The 13,462-nt window shown below is 39.2% G+C and overlaps 1 protein-coding gene across 1 annotated transcript in view; it reads right to left on the bottom strand.

Moving 5' to 3' along the window:
* nup93 (nucleoporin 93) overlaps positions 1-13,462 on the bottom strand; it is a 33,560-nt gene that overhangs the window by 16,916 nt on the left and 3,182 nt on the right. The window contains exon 3 of the mRNA XM_053622989.1: positions 11,001-11,118. Within this exon, the coding sequence (XP_053478964.1) occupies positions 11,001-11,118 (118 nt within the window). The remainder of the gene's footprint in view (positions 1-11,000; positions 11,119-13,462) is intronic.

Here is a 13,462-nt window from a genome sequence, read left to right as displayed (position 1 = left end):
AAGGGTTCTCCACAAAGGAACTCCACTAATTCATCCACTCTAAAAGCCTGCAATTTATTTTTTCCTTTTCTTTTTTTAAATAAACACACTGAGGCTTTGGTCATACCTTAAAGATGTAAATGGCCTATATGGATATCTTGTATCTATTTTGCTGGTTTTATAAATCAATGTTAATAGTATCAGGAGTCATTAGGACTTGTATTGCGCCGTGAATTTTCAGCAGGTATGGCTGGGGTAGATTTGTGCATTTGTCAAAATGTGCATTATCCGATGATGAGGGGAAATTTTGTGTGGCACACAAAGAGAGCAGTTCCCACCCAGACAGCCACGCACTCGTATAGGGAACTGCACGTAGGTGGAGAAAAAGGACATACAGTAGTAACCACTATAAGACACTACTCAGATTTTCTGGAACGTTCAGTATATTCTACATCTTAGACATGCGACACATTTAGATTCAGTAAGGTTAGAAATGTGCACATTTACAGAGCTGGAGTTCTACAAATCCATTATAGTGTGTGTAGATTACGTGTCGTTCCTGTGGACCGCAGTTTGGACAAATTGCATAGACACCGTCACCCTTTAACCTATATTTATGAGTAAAGGCATTGTCACACATGCAGCAAAAAAAATAGTCAAATAGTCAAAGATATAATCCATCCATGCAATCACGCTCTTTATCTGCACTGTTTAATTTAATGAGAAAAGATTCCCCCCTTTCCTGCCATTAGCACTTGACCAAGAAACAATGACCAAGACAGGAACCCCACCCTAATGCCACCACTTCCTGTGTGTCCATCCAGCCTTCATCGTTATCATCATCGTCCTCATTATCACCATAGTTATCATTACAAGACACAAGGTGAAAGGTGTGGAATCTACATGATGCTAGTGTTTCGATTGTGGATCGTATGTGCTCGCACTGAACTCGTGCAAAGTGTGCAAGCATGTATGGATGTGTAGGAGATACTTACTCACGCCGTGCCTCAGCCTGTCGGTGTAGGTGCATATAGCCTGGAGCAGTGCGTGGCTGCACCCAACACACTCTTTCCTCTTCCCTAGCTTTAGGAAGTTGGTCAGCGCCATTCTGGGGCGTTTTCTGACCTCGCTCTCTGCCGGCACACACTCTAGGTCTGCCACGAGCGCCTTCACACCCCGTGCCGGCCCAATGGTCTGAACCCAGATATGTGCCACGAGCAGGGTTCCTGTGGGCTGCTTTATTGTCGGAGAAGGACCATACCAAGTCTGTGCATAGACAAGGGGGGGATACCGAGGAGGAGTGATAATTCAGCCTACCACTCTCCATCACCCATCTACCCCTCCCTCTTCCCTCCAGCATCCTTGCCATCCTCCTCTTTCAGTCTCACTCATTTCTTCCTTTTTTATACATCTCTGCATCCTTCCTTTACCCCTCATCCCCTCCCCCCCAAAAAAAACTCCCCCTCTCTTAGCGCAACGCAATTATGGTAATGGATTTTTTTTCCTCCCCTTTCCTGATGGCTTCCGACATCCTGTCTAGAAATTGGGCTAATAATCCTCTTAAGAGTCATGTTTAGTTAATGAGAAGAGTGCAGTGGCTTTGGAACGGCTGGCCGGGCCAGGCACGAGCGCATGTACAGCTATTTCACCCTCATGAGCTAGAGCAGCTGCATCTATCACAGTGTGTTAGCAGACAACAGGGGCATGCTCTCAGAGACAGAAAGGAAGAGAAAGCAGAAAGCAGGAGAGTAGGGAAAAAGAGTCGCGCGTTTCACGACTCTGCCATCTTGATGCCACAGCGAGAAGTCTTCCCATACATCCCACTCCTCGCTCAAATACTGCTACGTGCTCATTCCGCCTGCACAACCTCCACTCTTCTCATTTACAAAGAAAAGCAAAATCGCTATAGGCCTTACATTCTTCTTTGTCTCTCTACAGTATCAGACAATGGCCATGCATCATCACATTCATATAGATCTCAGCCTCATTCACAGCTCTCCTCTCGTCCCAGAATACACTGAAGTTTTACAGTGAATTTACCAGAACACACACACACACAAACTTGTGCTCACACATACACACGCAGGGAGATATAACCGGCTACGCCTTATCAACAGTGTATGCTTTCTTTGTCTTGAGACAAGCAGCTCAGCAGCCTTAGAGAGAGCAGCACAATGAACAATAACTTAACATAAACACAGCACACAATAGCTGTATAGCTGTCTGACATCCTTAACCCCCCCCAACACACACACACACAAACACATACAGCATTCCTCAGCATGGCATCTGTAAGAGAGCCATATTCATTATATTTCATAGATAAGAGACTTTCAAATGACTCTATATTAAAAATGATTATGTTATTATGAAAGAGACATCAAATCAAAAAAGACACAGTCCACCCTGGGAAAAAAAAAAATCTGACACTGAGACAGCGAGAGAGTAAGGGAGGGAGGGAGAGAGAGAGAGAGAGAGAGAGAGAGCAAGCTTTACTGCCAGATGCTAAGTGCACTTCCAGTAAGAAGCACACTCTGCAAGGCCCCACCACAGAAATATCTAGGCTAAGAAGGGAGGGAGGGAGGGAGGGAGATGCAGACTTGGGTGAGGGAGGGGGCACACTGAGCCTTCAGGATGCAATACAAAGACACAGGGAGATCAATACGCTAATATGATGAGTCGACAAAACTCGTTTCGATCATGCTGTATTGATAAAAGTGCACGCTTAGGATGACCCTTTGCAAAAAAATCAACACATTTACAATGAACATGTAGACTATGACTGACAACTGTCTGTGATCCTGCTTGGAATAACAGGACGAGATCCTATGGGACAGACGGAAATGAGTCTCAGAACTAAGTGGTTAGCAGGACACAAAAGCATATATGACACAGGAAGGCAGACATCTTCCTTGCTGTACTGAAACACGTTCCTTCATGAAATCTTACATTCCATGTTTAAAGACACAATAATATTTTTATCAGTGGTTTTTATTACTAGTAAAAATACATAGAACATGCTAGACATAGTTGTTCATAGTTGTTCAAGCAGCAGCATTAACACAAGCGTATATAACATGGTTGTGAAAACCTGTTTTCTCAAAACCTGGGCCTTGTGCTCGTCTGCGTTTACACAGGACTCCTGTCGGTCTTTATATAGACACTCCCCTAATGCCCAGTCATTCCACCTGCTTCTCAGTCTGTTCAAAAAGAGAAAAAAAAATGGTGGAATCCAACAAGAGCCCAGTCAATCCCTCCAGGATTCAGCGATCACACAAATGAACGCAAAAGCAAGCAAACTCCACAATATTCGGAGGAGCTTGCGATTTTTCAAAAAACATTTCTGGGGATTTGGGCCGAGATGTGTCACGCGACGTCATCATGACGCACATTCAGCCAAAGCCCTTTTCGATTTACGTGTGTATAGCTAAAAGGTCTCATGTACCAACAAACATCACTGCGAACTTTTTGTGCAATTGCAGTTTCATCAATTCAAGAAATTTTCCAAAAAAAAAAAGGCATTAAAAAAAACTCAAGTCGCATCGCAAAATTTTTGAAAAAGCCGCAGCAAAATCGAGCATTTCTGGTCACAACGATCACAAAATTTTTTGTTGCAAAATCCTGTACGGTCTGTGCTCAGTGCAGCAAGATACTTTGACTGAGAGCAAAAAAACACAAGAACGTGTATGCTAGGCAACTAGCCATCACCAGGTCATTACAAAGTAAAGCAGGACAGTGAAGGTACTTCAGCTTTTTTTTTTTGCAGCAAATCAGCATGAGGGCAGTGGTGGCTCAATGGATATGGCTCTGGGTTACAGATCAGAAGGATGGGGGTTCAATCCCCAAGCTGCCTCTGTTGGGCACTTGAGTAAGCCTTTAACCCTATGTGCTCCAGGGGCACTGCATCATGGCTGACACTGCACACTATGCGAAAACATGGCAGTGGTCACTCGACGGTTAAGGCTCTGGGTTACTGAACACAAAGTTGGGGTAGACTTGCCACGAGATCATAATTTTCACACCGGTATGGTATCCCTAGTTCAAACTAGTAATATGCTATGGGGAAATTTTCGCTTCTCAATAGCCTACACAATAATGCAAACTTTGATTTATATTATTTAACAAAATATGAAAATGAAACTGGAAAAAAGTGACATCAAATTAAATTGTGTTGTTTTTCACCAAACCTCTAATACAGGGGTGTCCAACCTTATCCGGAAAGGGCTGGTGTGGGTGCAGGTTTTCATTCCATCCAAGCAGGAGCCACACCAAATTCCAAATGTTTAATCAGTTGATCTTGGCTTTTAATAGATTCAGGTGTGGCTCCTACTTGGTTGGAATGAAAACCTGCACCTACACCAGCCCTTTCTGGATAAGGTTGGGCACCCCTGCTCTAACAACATGCCAAACAGCAAACATAGTCTTTGTATAAAACGAACATGCCAAACAACAACTACTGTACAAATGCCTACGTACAACAGGGCTCCTCTTTTAGGAATCAAGCGCTCGGTCATTTCGATAATGGTCTCCGTTTTGTCTTCTAATGCGGCTAGACAGAGAGTTTCCCAGAGTTCTGTTTAATATTTTACACACGTTTGTGCTGCCCCTCTGACATCGCACAGTTGTTCCTGCCTGTTAAACGTGATGTCTTCTGTCAGCGTGCGTGCTATGCTGCCTGTGGAGATTTGATGCGTCTGTAAATAACTTACAATGCGTTCGTTTAATTTAACTAAGAATGAGCGGCAGGCTCTTCATTAGTCGACCATACATTATTTAAGACCGTTCTATTCGTTAGGATATTGAGATACGAACTGCTGTTATTAAGTAAGTTTTATTCATAATGTTTACCCCTTTAAACTGGTATAAAATGTAATACCGGTATGGTCCCTCATAATGGGTATGACCATAATGGGTTTGACCATATACCATGGCAAGCCTAGCTGGTGGTTCAAGCTAGCTAGCTCACGAGAGCTCATTATACAGAGAAAAGCAGGAGAGTCAAGGCCCGAGTTTCTGAACAGTAGCCCACCACCAAGCTGCCACTGTTCGGCCTTTCAGCAAGGGCCTTAACTCTTTCTGCTCCCGGGGCACTGTATCATGGCTGACCCTGCACTCTGACCCCAGCTTACTAACAACATAACTGTTCAGATGTTGATGTATTTCACCTACCTAACTCTTAGAGCTCCAATCTTGACTAATCCTGACAAATTTAAAATGAGCGAGGTTCATGGAATTTCATACAATTCTTCGTTAGCTTATGATGTACTCCATGAGCTGTGACTAAACCCTACGCCAGACGATTTAATGCTGTCTGTCCGGTCACCACTGTGTCATTCCATGACTCAGCTTCCAAGTAGTGGGACTAATATCTGGACTTGTGTGTATACACACACACACACACACACACACACACACACACACACACACATCACCCAACATGACTGTTCAGTAGTTCCTTCTAAGAAAAGCATGTAATGCCAATCTAGGAATCAAAACCAAGAAGACATAATTTATCTACATGTGTTTGGAAGGAGAACAGAACAGAAGAGCTCACATCCCACTCTGAAGTATTTTGTATAATTATGTTAAAAAATACTCCTGGCAACAGTGGTGGCTGTCAAGGCAGCAAATGCTATGTCCTAGTACCGTGTCCAATAACGCCCTCTGGTGCACACACAGTAGATTAGATGAGCACTGAGTAAAGGCTAGGCAGAGAATCTACACCACAGAAGCCTCTAACAAAAAACAAACAAAACATCAAAAGGAATTAAAATTATTGTGTGTGATATTTGAGGCAATAGATTGTGTAGCAGATGTATAGCTGGCACAAAAAGAAAAATAACAAAGAAAAAAAGTCACATCCTCCAATAGCAGCGCCTTATTGTACAATTGCATGAACGTTAGTCAGCATAAAACTGAACTGTCCATTATTGGTCAGAATTACAACACTGACACGCCTACGTACCACGATGACCACTGCAGGGTGTAAAGGGTTAAATCTGTGAGAGACTTGGCGAATTGGTGGAGATTGTCGACATTACAATTTTTACTGATTTAAACACACAACACACCCTACTTTTGATCAGTTTTAGTTACAATTGTGCGCCCTGTGTGCGCGGAGTTTGCATGTTCTCCCTGTGCTTCAGGGGTTTCCTCCGGGTACTCTGGTTTCCTCCCCCAGACCAAACACATGCGTCGTATTCTGACTGGCATTTCTACATTTTCTGTAGTGTGTGAATGTGTGTGATCTTGTGTCCTGTGATGGGATGGCACCCCGTCCAGGGTGTCCCCTACCTTATACCCAGAGTCCCCTAGGATAGGCACCAGGTTCCCCTGCAACCCTGTGTGGGATAAGCAGTATAGGAGGATAGGTGGATCTCCACAAATTATCGGCCCGTTGTTTTTACAAGCTCGATTGACCTAGATATCTCCCCAAATATTTTTTCCTTACGATAAATGTGTTTTACAGTTATTTAGTGATAAATAGAAGGGTACGGACGATGAGGCGATTGACAGGTTTGGAAATCACAATCAAGCCCCATGCAAGCACTTTCCAACATGGACCTGAAGCTCTGGACAGTTCTGGAGCAAAGCCATGTCTTTAACATGGCTGCAGTAAACTGTACAAATAGTCCCTCAGCGTAGAGTTCTTTGCAGTTTTTCCTGGTATGTTGCTCATTTTGATTTCTAAGCTAGCTTGTTGTACTGATATTATAACTAGCAAACCAAGAGTAAACGAAGCGTGAGTAAACAAAGTGATGGCAACTAACACCAACAACTAACACATTTCATAATGTTTACCGCTGACTGTACGACATTAGCAAACACTCAAAGAAACTTGGCACGGTTAGTCACTCCTTTTTAAAATGGACTCCACAGACAAGACATGAGAGCACTTCTCCATTCGGATGGATAACTTACTGCAGGCGTCAGAGCCAGATGAAAATCACTGACAGCAGCAATTTTTTCCCCCTCAAAGAATAGGTTTTGAGTGTACATGTGGACTGCTGTTTACCAGAATGTTTTCAGTTGGTACCTTAACATAGCTACTCCTACTTACATTACTTTGGTTCAAATGATGGATAATCTCTGCTAGCTAGCAAATGTTAGCTCAGTCAGTCATGATTCAAAGAAGGTTGAGTGTAGTGGAAGTTACACACTTGAAAACACCACACACACACACACACACACACACACACACACACACACACACACACACACACACACACACACACACACAAAATAAATCAGAAGAAATGTAGTGCTTGATTCAGAGCTTCCAAGAATCTTGGCATATTTGGGTTTTGATTCTGTGGATTACCGTTTCCTTTTATAAGCAGCTTTCTTTATATACAAGTTGCATTGTAGCAAGTTATGTTTACGACAAAGATGTAGTCTTGATGCATTTGACATCCGTCAAATGCATAACAGATGGTCCTAACAGATGGTGTTTTTTGTTTGTCAGTTTAGTGTGTATTGCCATAATAATACAGATATACAATGGATTACTAACAGTTTAGTGGTCATTGTTGAAAACCTGTAACCTCCTGTGCATGTAACCTTCAAAAGTAGTCTTCATAGCACACATCACTTCACAAACCTTCACACAAATGTCCTTTTTTTTTCCCCAGAAAGTTTTCTGTTCAAAAATGTTAGACATTTATTGCAGGTGGTTTTCCTGAAAGGTTCCTTGATGATAAGAATGCTAAAATTTGTGCCATTACAACAAGTTGCTCTTACAGTGTTATATTATTTGACTGATTACTTGCAACCTTGCAGGCCGGGCAAAGGCTAGCATGTGCTTCATCAGAGACAACTGAAGCCATCAACCACATCTTTTCGACCTGCTGCTCATGATGCTCACAAGGTAGAGTAACTGCCCTCTTCTGTATACACGAGTTCACAGAAACCCGCAATTGGCGTCTGGTGTCACGCAATTGGTGTCACTTTGATTGACAGGGAAAGGAGTAATAGCACCCCTCTGAACCAGATAACATGGAGAATTTCAGGATTGTGTGATTCAAACACGTGATCTCCAAACTACAGAGTGAACGCTTTTCGTTTCTGTTGTTGTTGTTCTGTTCTTTTATGGTGTATATATTTATTGATGTATACTAGGGCTGCAACAACCAATCGATGAAATCGATAATTAAAATAATTGACAAGGAATTTGATTATAGATTAGTTGGGTCTGTGACATGACTATGGATAACCCTGTCAGTGACGTCACTTCACAATGGTGAAAAACGCATTTTTATGAATAAAACACGTGAAAAACAGCAGAGGTCACAGAGTGAGCTGCTGCGGGAAACATGCATGATCCAGGTCGTCCAAAATATGAGAATGTTTTATATTAAGCACTTCAAACAAACTCGTAAGTGTATTAACTAGAGCTGCAACAACTAATTGATAAAATCGATAATAATCGATTATGAAAATCGTTGATAATCGATTATGAAAATCGTTGTCAACAAATCTCATTATCGATTAGTTGGTCTGCGTGAAGCAAATTTACTCATTACTTTACTTCTGTTCTGAAAACATGCTTCATAGAGTAAATACTAAAGTTGTTTCCCAAATGACATACTATACACTTACACTATGCAATACCTTTTAGTAGAGTGTTTCTAAACGGGGGTGGGGTTGGTCAGTGGTGTAGTTGCAGGGGGTCCGTAGGAATGTTTAAAAACTTTTTTAATAATATTATATATATTTTGTTAAATGTATCAAAACATATTCAAACGAGATGTTTTAAAATGAATCAATTTGGTTATTCGCAAATTTCACGTTAGTTGAGCTGATCGTTCATTGATGGATTTATTTACAAAAGAAATGATAATTGTAAAAACCTGAGTGGTAGATAAGTTCAAGTATTGCATTGATGGATAAAATAAACAAAGGATAATTCAGAGAGTCAAATTAAATGTCACACCAACAATAAAATGTAAAAAAAATCAAATCATGAAATGTTTTTGTAGCCCACTAGAAAATGTATATAAATAAATATTTTAAACCGAATTTAAAACAATATAGATTCATTAAAAATAAAGCAGAATGTAAACCACTATACTTTCAAACACGTTATTTGAACCAGTTAAATTGTTTCATGTAGATAGTTTCGACCAATTAACACCATTCTACATGCAGATCCCGCCTTGATTGACAGGTGACAGCGGAAGAGTTTTTTTTATTGCGCAGACGGCACACACAGCCAAAGCGAGGAGAGAAAAGGAGACAGAAAAACGAGAAAAAATCCTAAATTATAATTATATATTATAAATAACCATTCGAAAGAGTGAAAACAAAAGGTTGAAACACTACTACTGCCATTTGGAGTGCTGAGGAACTTCTGTGTGCAGTTTTATCCAACATGAAACTTGTTTATACAGGTCAGGTTTTTTGATTCCATGGGAAGAAGCTTTACAACAATTTTTCAACAGTTTGATGGCGAGCCACCCAACCAGAACCACTGTGTCTTGTCACTGTATTTTTATTCTATATTATTTTGGTTTTTCTGCAAAGGACTACAACTGAAAACACTCTAGAGGAGTGCCTTCATTCAGAGTAAAAGAAATTGCAAAGACATTGAAAAAGACATTTTAATTCTGGATGTGATTTCATTTTATTTAAGTTTTGTTATATTCCGTGTAATATATATATATATATATATATATATATATATATATATATATATATATATATATTATCTTAGGCTTAACTTAGAGGGTGCACCCTAGGGTAATATATACGTACTGTACATGTTTAATTTCAATCACTCTAAATTGCATATAAATCATTCTATATTTACCTTATCAGTTGTGCCGTCACTGTTATTGTTTCAATCCACTACCTCCTACGTACCCTTTAGTCTTCTGATATCTGGTCTACACATCATCTACATAGTACATATTTAATATATGCTACATTTTGATTCAATTTTAATGTTAAGATTATTAATGTTAATATTAATATAATAAAGTAAAAATATATAGAAATAACTGTTTAATATATAGCCTATAATCGTTGTGGAGTGAGGGGGGTCCTTGTGGATTGTTCGAAATATGCTAGGGGTCCAAAGCTCACAAAAGGTTGAGAACCACTGGTCTAGAAAGGTAATATCATCTCAAACATTAGTTTACTAGCCTGAAAGTTTGCCCCCCATCCAATTAATCGGCCAACTAATCGATTATGAAAATAATCGTTAGTTGCAGCCCTAGTATTAACGTGGCTTGTCGTGTCAGATGCTGTGACAGATGCGTGTGCTGTTTAATGTGTTCCAGACATGTTTTCTTCAGGGCAGAAATGACATTTTCACCTTTATATCCTTATCTGTAAATGTTAGAAATTCACGCCACTAACTCCACTGAATGAGCGCGAGTCCACGCATCAAACAAACAGCGCACGATAGAAAGGAATCACAATAACTCTGACTAAAATATTCATTTTGATCAAATATGTAGTTTGATGCTATATTTAGAAACAAAAGTAATTGTGTGTTATTATGAGAGCGGTAACTGTAATGGGTTTTATAACATAATTGTATAGAAATCTAAGAAGTGTCATACATTTACAGAATAAAGGAATATGTTACTGTGTTCAGATGAGTGAATATGCATTACTGCAGAACATTCAACCTCTTACCAGTTAACACTTTGTGCTTTTGTTTTTCTTTTTTTATAATTTTTAATATAGTGAGTTAACTTCTGCTTAAAACTTGTGGACAATCAGTTGTTTTTTTGTTTTCAAAATATAATGTTAATTTTTTTTTTTTTTTAATCCTTAGCACAATGTATAGCGTAGCAACAAAGACACATTTAATACCTTTTTCATATCCTTCAATTTGCACAGTGCTTGAAGGACAACATTGGGCAGAATGTGAAATAACCTGTTTTTTTTTTCCAAAAAAATACAGAAAATAAAAATTGGCCATTTAGTCCAACTAATCTATTAATCAAAGAAATAATCAACAGATTAATCGATTATCAAAATAACCATTAGTTGCAGCCCTACATTTGCCTCACCTGAATGTCTGCGTCTTTCACTGGTTCCAGTGGCTCGAAGGTCGTTGCTGCACTCAGGCTCTCTAGGCGCTGGGAGATGTGAAAGATGTCCAGTCCTCTAGAGCCCAGGAGAATCGAGCTGATGAGGAAAAGAAAAAAAAAAGATATACAAGGTATATTAATACATGATTCCATCAAAGTCAGGATCATTTCAAGACACTGAAGTGAGTTAAATGGTTATACACAAAAGATTTTGATGTCCTTCAAACATTCAGTTACTGCAAGTTACTGCATCCCTACGAAATGTGAAATCATTTTCTCATTATTTTAATACTTACATGATATTATAGGATGTGCAGTTTTCTTGAAATGTTAATATTGTATATTGTTTAACACAATATCCAACATGACAGAACATATTAACAATTGTGTTTAAAAAAAAAAAAAAAAAAAAAAAGTCATTTGGATTTTTTTTTCCCCCTGTAGGTTTTTACAAAAATGAGCACCTCTGATATCCAATGGTTATATAGGATAATCCACCTCTTATATCCAATAGTTATAAAGGATAAGCCACCTCTGATAGCCAATAGTTGTAAAGAGAAGGGAAAAATATACCGATGGTAATTGATAAATGTAATTCATACACTGTGTCAGAGCTTCTATGAGGTAAAAGGTGTTGTAGCTGAATAATGTCTCCTTTATATATAATAATAATAATAATCATCATCTGCTCTCGGAAAAGGTTTGTTTTAACATAAAATATTTTAACACCGTTTTAGGGTCATCTGCATCATTGAGTCATAAAGAAACAAGATCTTGCATAAATAATTTGGGCTAGAGCTAGCCTACTTTTTATTACTTTTACATCTTAAGTCAATTTTGTCATTTGGTTGATTAAAAAAGAAAATTCTAGCAAACACACACGAAAAAAGGGGATTGGATACATTTATACCTGGAACTCCCGGAGCTGTTAAGTGTTGCTGGCTAATTAGCTAATGTCACACTAGCTGTCAGTTAATTCTAATGGTATTATAGTGCTCAAATTTGCTCAAAGTCAAGGCATCTCTGATTTCTGGCAGAACTTTCAGGTGTGTTTTCTGTGTGTTTGTCCCTTGCTCTAACCTGTAACTTTCCAGTCAGTTTAAGCTGAACTGGCCACTAGGAATAATTGTGCCGTTTCAGAGAGTATGTGATCACTTAATACCTGCAGAAAGATTAATACCAAATTAAAGTGTAAAACTGCTAAAATTACATTTAGCCCATGTCCTGTATATTTATAGTTCTGTGTATTTATTGTCCTGCACTTGTCTCACACTTGTGTATTTGCACTTTATGTAGTCTTGCGTACTGTTGTGTGTGGCACCATGGTGATGGAGAAACGACATTTCACTCCACTGTATACAAGCTATGCAGAGCAATGGCAATAAAAACCCACTTGATTTTCCTTGACTTGAATAAGCAGCTCTTCTAACGCAGTTCAGTTACACAAAGGGAATTTTCAGCTCCAACATGATTGCAGTAAGTACTAAATGTTATTAAGTCTACTTTACGAAACCTGATAGAAAAACAAGAATTTTCTAGTAGATTGAACACATTAAAAAAAAAGTCAAAACAACTTTAGTAATTGTATGACTTTTAAATTTGACAATAAAGCGGAAAGTATGCTTCACTTTTTACGCATACGCTAAGAACATCGTACAGTACGTGTGATGCAAATTTCATCATCAGCAGAGTATGCGTGTACATGAGTACATGCACATTTAATTCTTTTGCACTATTTAGTTGTTCCACAAGGGGGCAACAGTGACCCGGGGCCGTTGATTCTCAAGGTAGTTGAAGAAAAAAACGGAATAAACGGACGAGACGGAAAGTGCAGGTTAGAAAGATCCCACATTTGTATAATTCTAGCCTTAAAGTGTATAAGGACTTGTTTATATGTGCTAATCGTGGCGATAGATTGCCCAAGCATTGTTCTTCATGTTGTTGTGATTCTTCCTCGTTGTTGTCCTTCACACTAAAAGACCTGCTTTACTGCTCTATAATGACTCTTGCAGGACAGGAGGGGTAGTGCAAATTGTCATAATGCTCATGTGTCGACCGCCTGTGTACGCCTACATGTCAAATAGTGTATACTTTGACAGGCTATGCGTACAACTGTGCGTATACGCTAGCGTGCATATACGCTAGTGTACGTGTAAAAAAAAAAAAAAAAGACGTATACCAGAGGCTTAAACATCAGTTAGGAAAACCATAGCATTAAAAAGAAAGCCAGGAAAACTGCAACATAATCGCGCAGATTTTTTTTTTTGCACTAAATGCTCATCTTAATTATGACTGCATGCATCTTTTATGAATGTGGAACTGGTTTGTAGAAATTAACTTCAGAGCAAAATCTTCCAGAGTGACATACGCTTATGGGCAGAAGGACAAAAGAAGAAAAAAGAAAACAAAAATATATGCTATAACTGTTAAAATTACCGTCG

The sequence above is a fragment of the Ictalurus furcatus genome, chromosome 4 (genome assembly GCF_023375685.1).
Source record: "Ictalurus furcatus strain D&B chromosome 4, Billie_1.0, whole genome shotgun sequence".
NCBI lineage: Eukaryota > Metazoa > Chordata > Actinopteri > Siluriformes > Ictaluridae > Ictalurus > Ictalurus furcatus.
Note: the sequence above shows the minus strand (reverse complement) of the source record. Positions and strands in the feature narration are given on the sequence as shown.